The 13,701-nt window shown below is 37.2% G+C and overlaps 1 protein-coding gene across 1 annotated transcript; it reads right to left on the bottom strand.

The window, feature by feature from the left end:
- Positions 1 to 7,087: 7,087 nt before the first annotated feature.
- Positions 7,088 to 11,095, bottom strand: LOC122785537. The gene is made up of 3 exons (XM_044051377.1): positions 10,866 to 11,095; positions 9,556 to 9,876; positions 7,088 to 7,957 (listed from the first exon to the last, which is right to left on the bottom strand). The coding sequence occupies exons 1-3, from the start codon at positions 11,053 to 11,055 to the stop codon at positions 7,587 to 7,589; spliced, it is 882 nt and encodes a 293-aa protein (XP_043907312.1). The 5' UTR covers positions 11,056 to 11,095; the 3' UTR covers positions 7,088 to 7,586.
- Positions 11,096 to 13,701: the final 2,606 nt, after the last annotated feature.

Genomic DNA, 13,701 nt, shown 5'->3' with positions numbered 1-13,701 from the left:
TTTTTAGACATTTGTTGTCTGTGACATGAGAAGTTCTGGTCTAGAGGATTTCTTATTCACCTCACCGGTGTGTGGATTGTGTTGTTTTATTTCTTTGCCTTTTCCTCCACACAAATGACTTTCACCACAAATAATATCAATGCAAAATAAAATGAAAAATGTGGTAAAATTGGTTCATATTAGATATGATTATTTGACTAGCTAGTCACAGACAATCAACATCTAGCCTTGCATGGTTTTCATAATCCCTCATTTTACCACGCCTTATGTACATATGTTGCACAATGTAAATAATACAGAATTTGCATAAAAACACAGTAGAAGGAGGGATCACAAAGATAACACGTAGAGATGAACCATGACAGCTAAGCAGCGGTTGGAGATTTTTGGACGAATCCAGTCACAGCTCTTATGTTGAAATACGGCTATGCACAATTTCCTGCCTCCGATGTCCTTAAATTTAACTTAAGGACATACAGTCTCTGACTCCAGAAGAATGCTAAGCACAATTTGTAGGAAAGTACAAACGTTACAACTGCAGGTTCAAATCACTTTTACAAGCTCATGACACCAACAGATTTTTAACAATGAAAATTCTTAGTTGTGTAATCTTTGCGCAGTCAAACAGAAGTGTTTGACAGTAAGAAGGAAAAGACTACTTCTAAAGTGAGGTTGAACTATAGACTCTATGTACTGTAAATAATGGACATAGAGGAAAGTACTGAAACCTGTGTTCTTTTGAATGACCTCAGCAACTCTGCTGGTGACATAAAGACATCCGTGTGTGTCTCTATGACAAGGAGTTCATGGTCATGTGTCTGTGAGTGTACTGTTGTGAGAACTGTGTTTCCTTTGGGGCCTGTTATTTTGTTTTTTTTCTTTCTTCCTGTTTACTCATGCAGAGTGTTGTGTGGTAGGGGGCGTGGCTGTCTCACACCTGATTTCTATTCCTCATCAACCTCCATATAAAAGCCTGGTCAGCACACCACCATTATTCTGCCAGATAATCTGGCTGTCTAGTCCGGTAGTGCCTCGTCTCCTCCTTGCTTTCTCCTTTTGTAATTATTGCTCCCTGCCTCAAATGTCCAAAAAGTCAGTCTCACTATCCTTCTAGTAGGAGAGACACTAAACTGCCTAAATGGGCAAGTCGGGAATGGATTGCATGATTTATTTTTTAATTTATTTATTCATTTATTTTTCATTTTCTAAATCTGCTTACCAAGGTCTAAACAAACTGGGTCTCTTTACTTTCCCCTTGTAGCCACATGAAAGACGTAATGCTGACCGTGAACATGGTGGTTCAAAGCGATAACTTTAGAATATTGGGAATACTTGAATATTGAGAAAGAGGTGACTACACGAAATGACTCACGGCTATCACCCTGCTGACTTACAGTATGCGGCAACCTTGGAAGTGGAAGGGTTACTGCATTTGCATTTGCCAAACACCTCCCAGCATTTTCTGACCGTTGCAGGATAAACAAACCCCCCCCCCCCACATGCTTTGTTTTGAAGGCCACAGGTTTGCGCCGAGCCTCTTAAGACCCTCTTCAAGGCGAATGCATTCATTAAGTTCATTGAGTTCTGTAGATAACCACAGGCAATCCACAATCTTGATGAAATCTGCGTCGGTTTGACTGAAATGGCCGATAGTCGCACATTTTTTTTTTTCTCTCCCATAATTCTTCATATACAGTACGTTGGCTGGTAAACAGGTCACCTGCTTCATACTGTCTTTGTTTCCAATACCAGTGGGGAACAATGGTATTGATTAACATCAGCTCATTAAATTATGAACTGCATTTGCATGTGCAGCACTGTACAAGGGTCATCAGCTCAGACACAATGCTTTATACACACGATGTTTAGAAATCTAGACGGAATGCAAACGTAATTTTTAAGTAATTCTGCGTTAGTCTCATGGTGTTTTTACCACTGAGTGTTGTGCAATTTGTTTTCCACTGCAAAAATAGTACCTACTTAACGTGGGCGGAGTCATTTTACTGAAATGGTGGTATATTGTATCATTTATTTTAAATGTGATCTTTCCGTATAACACCATGATAGTGCACGTGTCTCCACTGTTTGTACACAAAGGTGATTGTGTCAAACCAGCCATGACATTTTCCCACTCTTAAGACACTGCATTGACACTCACATAACGAAGCATTATCCTTAACCGTTACTAGTCCATCCCTAACTTAATACCATAACCAGTTCCCCTGAAATGAGGTTCTGGTTCCTCGGGACCAGGTTTTGGTCTCCACGAGAAAATCACACACATGCTCAATAATGCTAGTGTGAAAACTCTTGTGACGCCGTTCTGATCTGTTTCTGTGTTCGGGTTCTGAGGCACATGACCTGAGGCTTTGTTGTTGTTGAATGTTTAATGCAGTGAGATAATGGATAGTAATGTGACCATCTGAGCTGGACCAAGCATGTATTTATTTGAGTGAAGCAAGTCCTTTTCCTTTTATTTTTGGAAATATTTAATATTGAAGCTTGGTTTTATGTGTTGCTCTCCCATTATGCAACCTTCTGTACCACTATTCCACCCATTGTTGGTACCACTTTTTTTTTACTGTATCTCAGCAAATGTTTTAAATTTCCCTTCTTTTGATCAAAAAATTCATCTATTATGACTTCTCTTTCATATCTGTTTGTCTGACAATTGTGACCAGGCACAAGAAAACCAGCAACAAGTCGAGTAAACACAGAAAAATCGATTCCTTTATAAAAGAAATGAGTGATTTTATTTATTTTTTACAAAATATACAGGTTAAAATCACAAAGAAGCCACTCCATGCTTCAAATCACAGTATCGGGGAGTCTTTGTATTTGAATTTGGGTTGTTTGATCGCTGTGAACCAATTCCAAGTTGGGGTGTGGTGATGATACCACATTCAAGTGCTTTTGTTGTTGTTTTCGGCCAATCAGCTGCATGTCTAAGAGGAAACAGTGACAGATTATCCTTTTATTTCATCTCCATCATCGCTTCTTCACCATAGACTTTATATAAGGTTTTTATTTAATCATTTGTGTTGCAGAGGTAAAGAAAACCAATTGAATCTTTGGAGCTTGATGACAATCTTATGAGTCTCTGGGGACAAGAAGTGAAGACACGGATACGAATGTCTTTTGTTGTTTGAAGTTCAAAAGTGCAGTTTAGAAATTGTCTTAATTATGGCTTCTGCCCCCGCTGGCACGTTTTCCCACACCTCTGCAGATCTGTGTACAGTTAATATAGTTGCACATGTACATAATATATGTGGTGACAGTGCTCAGTGTCCACAGATGGAAGAATGATGGTGTATCAGGGAGGAGAAGAGGAGACTGATCGGTTGCATAAAATAATTGGATGGTTATACAACTGCTCAGTTTTGATGTTGGATTTCTTTGATGGAGTTCCAGTGGAAGAACGCAGATTTTTTCTCTCTCTCAATTAAAAACATTTACTGATTACAGGTTACACCCACGTCCATGTCTACAATGTCACAATGACTCACAAGTAGCAAATATTATTTTCAGAAGCGGCTGAAGTGAAAAGCTGTTGAGTTGAATAGATCAACACCACTGTGACAATGCATAATAATTATACCATGTCGGATTTTCATTCCTGACACATGGAAGTGAACTGAATTCACTAAGTTTAAAACTTTTTTTGCAGCAGCAGCAGCAGCAGCAGCAGCATGAAGTACAATGATCATTTGCTGGTTCAGTGACTGGTCACAGGGAGAACTGAGCTCCTTTCATTTCTTCATGTTTTACTTGTTTTATACACAAAGGCTGTATACGCAATCATTATAAAAGCAGCACGTTCACAAACGACACGGAGGCAGAATTATAAGAATTTAATACAAAGGAAAACAATTGCAATCACTAATGTTTAAAATGTTTAAACGAGTGTATGAAAATGTAACAGTTTGAGGAGTTGAAAGGTGAAGGAAGTGGTTAAATAAATTGAAAAATGTGATTCTAAAAAGAATAAAATACAAGAAGAAGTAGAGTGATATAATAAAGAAATACAGATAATGTACAAATCTCTACGATAAAATGTAGTCCCGGTCAGCAGCTGAACCTCTGTCCTTGCATAAGGACTGTAAGAAGTATTTCATTCAAAAGTGTCTCAAAATAGACTCAAATGATCAGAATCAAGTCCAGCAATTAAATTATTGTGAATTAAATGAATGCTGAATTTTTGAACATTTCAAGCAGTCATCAAACACCTGCCTTAATTGTGCTGTGTTTGTTACAGTGCCAGCACACCCAGCAGGTTACATAGTGTTGCTTTAAAATGCACACTACCCACACACACAGAAGCTTTAGTTTACATCTCATTTGCACAGCGGGGGAACATCGCTCTTATGGGTGTCTGTTACATGAAAGGATGCAGATAAGTGGGTTATTCCTGGAATTAACAGTTCACATGGAAATAAGGCTGAAGGCGGAGATATGAACTCAGGGCTTAATCTAGGTCATCCAGTCTCATGACCATTTCATGCCATCAGATGCTGTCTCTTGCTGCTGGGGTATGTGCTTCCCAGTGCAGCCTGTACTGTGTAGTGTTTTAATTTAGATAGCTATATATAAAGTGTGTGTGTGTGTATGTACTGATATTTGTTACCTCTTTTTTGGTATATAAACTAACTTGTCAGAACCATTAGTCCTCAAGGGAACCAAAACCTGGTTCTGAAGAGGCAGGACCTCATTTCTGAGAATCTACTTCCGAGAATTTTAGGCTAAGATTTAAAATGTGGTTCAGTTAAGCTTAGGGTTAGGCATTACTTGGCTTTGGTAAAGGTTTGTTCAGGATGGCCAAATAAATGGAAGTCAGTGCAGCCTCCTAAGAAGACAAGCTGCGAGAACTTTGTGTGTGTGGGGGTCAACAGGTTTTTTTAAAACTGGTACAACTTGCTTTCACTGTTGCTCTTGCAGTGAGTCAGATTAGATGACAATTAAATAAAACACAATAATCAACATGCTGGAACAAACAAACACTCATTAATATGTATCACTGCCTCTCTGATTAATGCATACCCAGGGCAATGGAAATTAAATGGTACCATGCTTTTATTTTTTTCCAGAAACAACATCAACATAAAGGCATACTGTATGCAACTGGTCCTCAGATAATTCATACACACAATATTTGACTTTGACCTTTTGAAGAGATTTTAAATCTCAGTACCTTTCCAAGCCAAGCGCAATTGCTAGTCCATCAGAGGGACTCATTCATTCCAAAGAAGAAGAGCAACACATAAGATAAAAGCCAACACAAGACTTTGGCAGCTACAGTTCGCCATGGCAACAATGTTTTATCTGAATAGCCAACATCAGATCTATTGTGTGGCTTTTGCAGACACTAAGGTTGCGCCACACTAAAAGCCTGAGGATTTACACGGAAGTGATGAGCTGCAATTCCACATCTCCAGCATCTGAGTCAATACGAACAAACAGAAATAGGTTGATGGAGAAAATGCATCACACTATTTTAATAAGTTACCAAATTATAAACCAAATTTATTGTGCAGTGTACAGTCAGCCATGTGCTGTAAGACCTGTATCTGTAAGGGGTAAATAAATAAATGGGTCATGGTCAAGACGAATGCAAACCATTGTGTGGGTTAGGTGAATGTTATCTTGCATAAAGAAAAGCTCAACATCAATAAGAATCTGTGTTCACTCAGTATATGGACTAAACCAAAACTGCATACATTTAGAATGACTAAAAAAACAATTATAGTGTTGTAAATTATGTTGCATATGACATTATGTCATGTTAAATACATTTTACCAATAACGGTTAAATCTGGACGAAATGTTAGTCTTGAAAAAAAAAACAAAAAACAAACATCACAGTTAAATAAATACAAGCCACTTACAGTATCGATGAAAGACTGTCTGTTTGCTTTTCCTAGAGTCTAATTTTGTCCATGGAGACAATGAAGTCCACCCCCCTTTGTTCTGACGGATATTCACACACTGAAAACCAAGCGAAAGACGGATATTCACACACTGAAAACCACGAGAAAAACGGATATTCACACACTGAAAACCAAGAGAAACGGATATTCACACACTGAAAACCACGAGAAAGACGATATTCACACACTGAAAACCAAGAGAAAGACAGATATTCACACACTGAAAACCCGGAAAGACGGATATTCACACACCGAAAGCAGAAAGACGGATATTCACACACTGAAAAACGCGAGAAAGACGGATATTCACACACTGAAACCAAGAGAAAGACAGGATATTCACACACCGGAAAACCACGGAAAGACGGATATTCACGAAAACGAAAGACAGATATTCACACACCGAAAACCACGCGGTGCGAAAACCAAGAGATATTCACACACTGAAACCACGAAAGCGGATATTCACACACTGAAAACCAAGAGAAAGACGGATATTCACACACTGAAAACCACGAAAGACGGATATTCACACACTGAAAACCACGAAAGACCACACACCGAAAACACGACGGATATTCACACACCGAAAACCACAAGAAAGACGGATATTCACACACCGAAAACCACGCGAAAGACCTGGATATTCACACACTGAAAACGACGAGAAAGACGGATATTCACACACTGAAAACCACGTGAAAGACGAATATTCACACACTGAAAACCACTTGTGAGAACCTGTTCGTGCAACACAATACCTACACACGTTCCACCTTTCTGGCTGTGTTTACTTAAAGTCCTCCTGTGACTCATAGTTGTGATTGCAGAGTTATTTACCTTTCTGCCTCAGTGTGCACGACTGGACTAGTGCAGGTGACAGACAGGAAGTTCCACACGGGAAGGAATTATAATGACAACAAATGCACAGAAAACTTTGTTGTTACCATCCGAGTGTAATTTGAAACGTGCACCAACGGACGAAAAGATTATCTTGAAATAGTGACGTGAAAACCGGGAATCAGCTTTTTATTCCACCCGTTTTTTTAAGCGTGTCAATGAACTGAAGCAACACGATGTTTGCATATCTCAACTTGTCTGAGGCAACAAGACACACAGACATGTAGTCTGTGCAAAGGTGTGAGGAAGAATGTGCAAAGTACTAGGAAACATCACTTTTATTACAATTAGAACATAAAAAGGCATTTAAAAAAAACTGCACTACACAATATTTCTGTACATTTCTTTTTTCATAAATGAACAAAGCAATGGAAATGCATGTTTTACATTAAGCACATTTTGCCAGTGCATTCTTTTATTTCATGTGAACATTTAATATTGTTTGTCTGTACATTTATGCCGTGCATCAGTCGCGACCAGTTGTCTCTTTACTTTTATAGAGAATTTGAATCAGCCAATGTACTCTGTCCTCTTAGCGTTCTCAAGTCACTACAGGTCAGAATAGCACGACCTCCTAAATCACGTCTACACCCTGTTTGACTGCATTGCTAAGAAACCGTGAACGCTGTGCTGCCATTGAATTGGGAACTTTTTTTGTTTTAAGGATCTGTGCCACGAGTGTTAGCATCCGTTCAAGGATGAGAGTTCATTTTAACCACTAAACAAATGGACTTAAGAGCCCGAATGCAAGAAATCATCTGTTCATACTTCTGCTTTTCCAACTAAAAAGTATATTATCCAAACCACACCACAGATCCACTGCAGTCTGACGGTGCTTCCCGATGACTGTATCTTCCTCGGAATATTTAACAGTCTGCTGGAGACATACTTCCCCTTAGAGGGCATCCACAGTGAGCACTTATATGACAGGCTGGCGTTTCCTTTCTGCACATTTATGTTACTCGAAACACTGAAGCGGCCATGTTGGTCCTCTTCCTCCTTCGTGCTGGTAGAGTCTGTTAAGTTCACGTCTCCGCAGAACCAGTGGATGGTGCTGCTGGGATAAACTCCAGTGAACCAGCACCCGACGTGAGACTCATTAATGCTGTTAATTGCGTTTTTTTCGAGGCAACCTGTGAAAAGAATCGGTTTTAAAAAGACGACGGTGACAAACAATATGCAGAACATTTAGAATTGAAGCCCAGCAGTGTCATGACCAATGCTGTTACAGTCGACTCAATGTTTTCCAAGAATGTGTTCATTGACTGGGAAGAAATTTGATGTTAGCAGTACCCTTAGTCAGGAGACAAGCATTTAATAATGCATGTCTTTTTTTCCCTTATGTTTCTTATTTTTTTCTTACTTTTTTAAAATAAATGATAGAAACAAGAACAGTAATGTAAGAGGTAGAGGGAGGTAAATAATAGATGCTAATAATTTATGGAGAAGAGGTGGGATTAAATTAGGATATGTACATGAAATCATTGTGTTTGTTTTCTTTCCTCAGGTGTCTTTCATTATCCGCTTTTGTATTCTTATTTTTTGTTGTATTTATATATTATACTGTATATCGTTTGCATGTTTGAAATAAACTACTACTACTACTAAATCTTGACAAGGACTCCCTGGAAGAAGAGATCTTGTATCTCAATGGGACCTTCCTGGCTAAATAAAGCTAAAAAAAAAAACAGTATTTGGGGCCGAGCACTCACACTGTAGTGCAAGGACCTATTTATAATAGATTTTATTTTATTTTTTAGCAACTGCATGTAGAATCTTCAGCAAAAACCTGTATAGTCTGCTCATGTGATGATGTATTATATTCCCAAGGCAATTTTATTTGTGAGATCAGAGGGGCGTTTACCTTCAATGTTTGCCCACCAAAATCTAATATTTCCTTCTTTAATTCCAAATGAAGGTTTATACCGACTTTGACGAGATTCTCTCAGGGTGTTCTTGGGAATGGGACATGAATAGAACACATACAAACCTAGAATGCCTTAAACCTCTGGCTGTCATCAGTTATGTAGGTTTAAAACTTAAAAATCCAACAGACAACTTTTGGTTTTCTGTTGTTGTTGTTTGGTCAAGACGCAGAAGTAGCAAGACACAGGCACTTTTCCTCAGATGGTGCTGTGTTGTTTCATAATAATTCTCATACAATGTACGTAAGGATTAAAAAAATACTGACCCTAAACCATGGAAATTCATTTTAAATATTATTCTAAAAAACAGGCACATGCTATTTAGTGTTAGATTAAAAATAGCAACCAACTGACTTCCTGTCTTACCTTCCTTTGTGGGGTTTAAAGTGTCGAATGAAATTTTACAGTGGTGTTGGTGTCGCTCGGTTGCCAGGTTTATACGCAAGGTCGCAAAAGCAGGGTTACAAAAAGAAATTGTCTCAATATTTGAGAAAATGTAAATATTCCATGAGTCAAGACATTTCGAGTCATTTTACTCAAGTGTAAATCGAGTGGGAAGTCATTAGTGTCAACGCTAGTCGAGCAAGTCTCACATTTGTGACTTAAGTCAGACTTGAGTTAACTCTGTTATTCTCTGCCGTGTTTTTCCACAGAACCCCTGTCATGGTGGCCAACCACAAAGTGAAAGCAAGGACTATGGGGAACAGATGTTGTGTCATCTTTCTATAATCATAACACCGTGCAAACACCTTTAATATCATAATAACAACTTTGAGTCAAAAGTGTGTCGTGTTAAACTAACTCACCTTGCATTGCAACAACAGTTGAGTTATATTTTGCTCCCACTTTAGACTGCAGCTTGCAGAGGTATTTCCCCGCGTTGACCGGCATCACGTTCATGAGAGTCAGAGTGAGATTGTGATGGGAAGCGTCTGCCGTGCTTTCACACACAACCTCAGCGTCAGATCGGTTCTCTCCATACTGACACACAGGTTTAATTTTGAAGTTCCAGGAAAATAATTTAATATCCAACTGGCGTGATGAGCTGGCAGTGCACGTCAGGGTCACATTTTCTCCACACTTTGACACCACCTGGGGAGTGACCTGCAGCTTTACATCCTGACTGCCTAAATGATCAGAGAGAGGGAGGGAGGGAGAGAGATTACTGCCTTGACACACGTAACTAAGACAGTTCTACTATTAATATATAGTATTTTTCTAGGAGCATCAACATATTATTTTTTATATTTTGGGAAAAATTCAAAGTTGGATAGACACAGAATGCTAAATAGGTTCCCCCCCACATAGTTCTGGCCCAAAAATGAATGAATGTTTTCTCATTGTGTTCTTGTTTGTAATGCATTATTTTATCACTAATCCTAATGTTAGCATCTCAAGTGATAAAGTATAAAGTATATCTCACGTGAAATGTAAAAAATGTAATAAAATTACTTAAAATGTAATTCAATTCCTCCATTAAGCCTGTGCATAATGTTTCTAATTCTTATTTTTTTTCCCTTTTTTTTACATATTATTTATTATTTATTATTCATATTTAAGACAGATAATAAAGACACATAATAAAGTGTGCTGGGCTTTTCTTTTTACTTTCACTTGGCTCTCATGTACAGTGTCATGTAAGTGTGTCCTGCACTCTTGTGGCCTGAAAGGGACACAGCAACCAGTACTGGAGAACTTTACATAAACTCAAGACTATATACTATATAGTATATATATGTATATACTATAATCTCTAATCTTATATCTTATAAGTATACTGTATGTATGACAGCAGATAAACGAAAGAGGGTTCAATTAATGTTATAGTTTACAAATAGTAGTATTTTGTAGGATTCGTTTTTTTTCCTGAATCATGAAAATGGTTTTGGAAAGATCAGTCTCATATATGTATGTATATATATATATATATATATACATATGTATATATATGTATATATGTGTATATATATATATACATATATATGCATATATATGTATATATATGTATATATATATATATATATATATATATATATATATATATATATATATATATATATATATATATATATATACATATATAGTTTCATTTTATGCACTAAACAAACAATCTCACCTGCGATGCTTGCAGCCGAAAGGCGCCAGATGACCAATATCCAGCCAGACACGTGCAGTTCCCTCACACCTGAGAGTAAACCCATCATTTTGATATACATATATATACATACAGATATAAACTGTATATACTCTGACCACACAGCTTGTCCACGTTCTCTGTCTTGTGTTGAAGTTCTGTGACGCCACATGGAACATTCAGTGAGTCTTCCTCAGTCCTGTGGTGTCAGGTTTTCACTTCTTGAGCAGCAGACATGAGCAGACTTGTCCTGGAATGAAAGACTTCTGAGACACACCAGCGTTACACATGCGGATTATTATGACCATTGTTATTTGTTTTTGAATGAACCGGCCCTTTCTCTAAAACGTACACATAACTGGGACTGAATGCATTGTTATTTTACAGTAGTAACCTTAATTTAGTCGTTTCTTCATGTGCATTACTCTTGTGTACACAATCCTAAGTGTAAAAATGTCTGTTTATTATAAAACCTGAACAGACAAATGAAGCACTTTTAAAGGTTTTAATAAAAAGTATTACTCTAACTCATAAAGCTAGACTAAATGAGTTTCAATTGGTTTGGTTAAAAAACAACAACAACTAATAAATGAAAATAAAACTGAAAGTATGGCTACATTTTGCAGTTTAACTGTCACTGGCAGGCTGTAGGTTTAAAACTTAAAAATGCAACAGACAACTTTTGGTTTTCTGTTGTTGTTGTTTGGTCAAGACGCAGAAGTAGCAAGACACAGGCACTTTTCCTCAGATGGTGCTGTGTTGTTTCATAATAATTCTCATACAATGTACGTAAGGATTAAAAAAATACTGACCCTAAACCATGGAAATTCATTTTAAATATTATTCTAAAAAACAGGCACATGCTATTTAGTGTTAGATTAAAAATAGCAACCAACTGACTTCCTGTCTTACCTTCCTTTGTGGGGTTTAAAGTGTCGAATGAAATTTTACAGTGGTGTTGGTGTCGCTCGGTTGCCAGGTTTATACGCAAGGTCGCAAAAGCAGGGTTACAAAAAGAAATTGTCTCAATATTTGAGAAAATGTAAATATTCCATGAGTCAAGACATTTCGAGTCATTTTACTCAAGTGTAAATCGAGTGGGAAGTCATTAGTGTCAACACTAGTCGAGCAAGTCTCACATTTGTGACTTAAGTCAGACTTGAGTCAACTCTGTTATTCTCTGCCTAAGTGTAAAAATGTCTGTTTATTATAAAACCTGAACAGACAAATGAAGCACTTTTAAAGGTTTTAATAAAAAGTGTTACTCTAACTCATAAAGCTAGACTAAATGAGTTTCAATTGGTTTGGTTAAAAAACAACAACTAATGAATGAAAATAAAACTGAAAGTATGGCTACATTTTGCAGTTTAACTGTCAGTGGCAGGCTACCAGATTTTTCTGTCCTGTTTTCAGATATAGTGATTATAGCGTTTATGAATTCTGCTTGAATTTGCAGATCCAGACCATTCATAACTTGATTTTTCATGTGTAGTGTAGTCCATTTGTGTCATTGTTAACAATATGATAAAATAAGTATCCACATTCTTGACTTAAGTAAAGATAAGTATGTTGAGAATACACTATGAGATATAACCTGATTATTAGAACAGTTAGCATTTTCTGCAGAATATACTAGATTTAATAATGAATCATGCAGCTGATGCATTATTGCACTATATACTGTATGTCTCAATTTATCTAAATGCACATTTTATTCTAGTCTGTTCAAATCGGTTCTATTAGAATAATAATGATACACTGTTTTGGAGTTAATTTGAAATGAAACATGAAAGATCAAGGATTACAGTATGAGTTTGATTATGTATTTGAACTGTACTTAGTCCCCATGCATCATATGTGAAATTTGAAATAAGAGGATCTCTGTTCATATAATATTCACTATCATTCAAGTGAACAGAAATGTGAGCTGCTATTCCCTAGTTTGCAAGACTCACTTTAGCACTGAACTCAAATAACAAGAAAAATCAGATATTTTTTTCCGTCACTCTGCCAACCAGCGCTGAAAGACTTTGATCAACGTTCCCTGGAGCGTCAGAGCTCAGTTTTCCAAATCCTCACTCTAGTTCAAACTTAAAGTTATAGTTCTCGTCTCTGTCTTACACATGTGAAGAATGTGCCTGACAATGTAACTGATCACTGACAAAAGTAGGTTTTAGCTATGATAAAAAAAAAAAATCTGTTTTCGTGTTCTGTCTCTGTTATAAAAGCTTCTGTCTCCTCTTCCCTTCTCATTCCATTTCCTTGTCTGCTTCTGCTTCTTTACTTGGCGTGACCTTGCTCACCTGTCCACTGGGTGTCCTCGGGGTGTGATTGACAGTGTCTCACATTATACTGTATCAGAAGCTCATTACTAATCACCCATGACCTGCTGCCTGGTTTCACAGCTGCTGCTCGTTCCCCAGTTAACTGTCAAGTCGAGTGTGTAAAGAACACAGGGACTGTATGTGTTAGACAAAGTTACCCTCAGGTCTACCTGTCTCAACCTGTTATTCATTTACCAACTAGTAAAAAAAAGAAAAATCCCAGTTTTCCTATTATATTACCTGGAATACAGAAACTGACATTTATTATTCAAAGACACAGTGTTTTCAAAGTATAATGATGCCTGCTTACCTACTTTGACTATTGTTAGGATTTTGGGTGACATTTCTTAAAGAAGATAACTTTGTGCAGTATAAGAAGGTTGATCATATGAACACGTTAAAACAAAAAACTATATTCAACAATACAAACTGTATAAATGTCTATTTATTTTTTAATCTTTACCTTGTATGATTTTATATTTGAACTACTCACA

Source organism: Solea senegalensis, linkage group LG19 (assembly GCF_019176455.1).
Source record: "Solea senegalensis isolate Sse05_10M linkage group LG19, IFAPA_SoseM_1, whole genome shotgun sequence".
NCBI lineage: Eukaryota > Metazoa > Chordata > Actinopteri > Pleuronectiformes > Soleidae > Solea > Solea senegalensis.
Note: the sequence above shows the minus strand (reverse complement) of the source record. Positions and strands in the feature narration are given on the sequence as shown.

Coding starts and splice junctions, on each gene's coding strand:
- LOC122785537 (XM_044051377.1), bottom strand. CDS start 11,055: ATGTGGCGTCACAGAACTTCAACACAAGACAGAGAACGTGGACAAGCT. Junction 9,877..10,865: donor TTCGGCTGCAAGCATCGCAG/GTGAGATTGTTT, acceptor CTGATCATTTAG/GCAGTCAGGATGTAAAGCTG. Junction 7,958..9,555: donor AACTGTTGTTGCAATGCAAG/GTGAGTTAGTTT, acceptor TTCTTTTCACAG/GTTGCCTCGAAAAAAACGCA.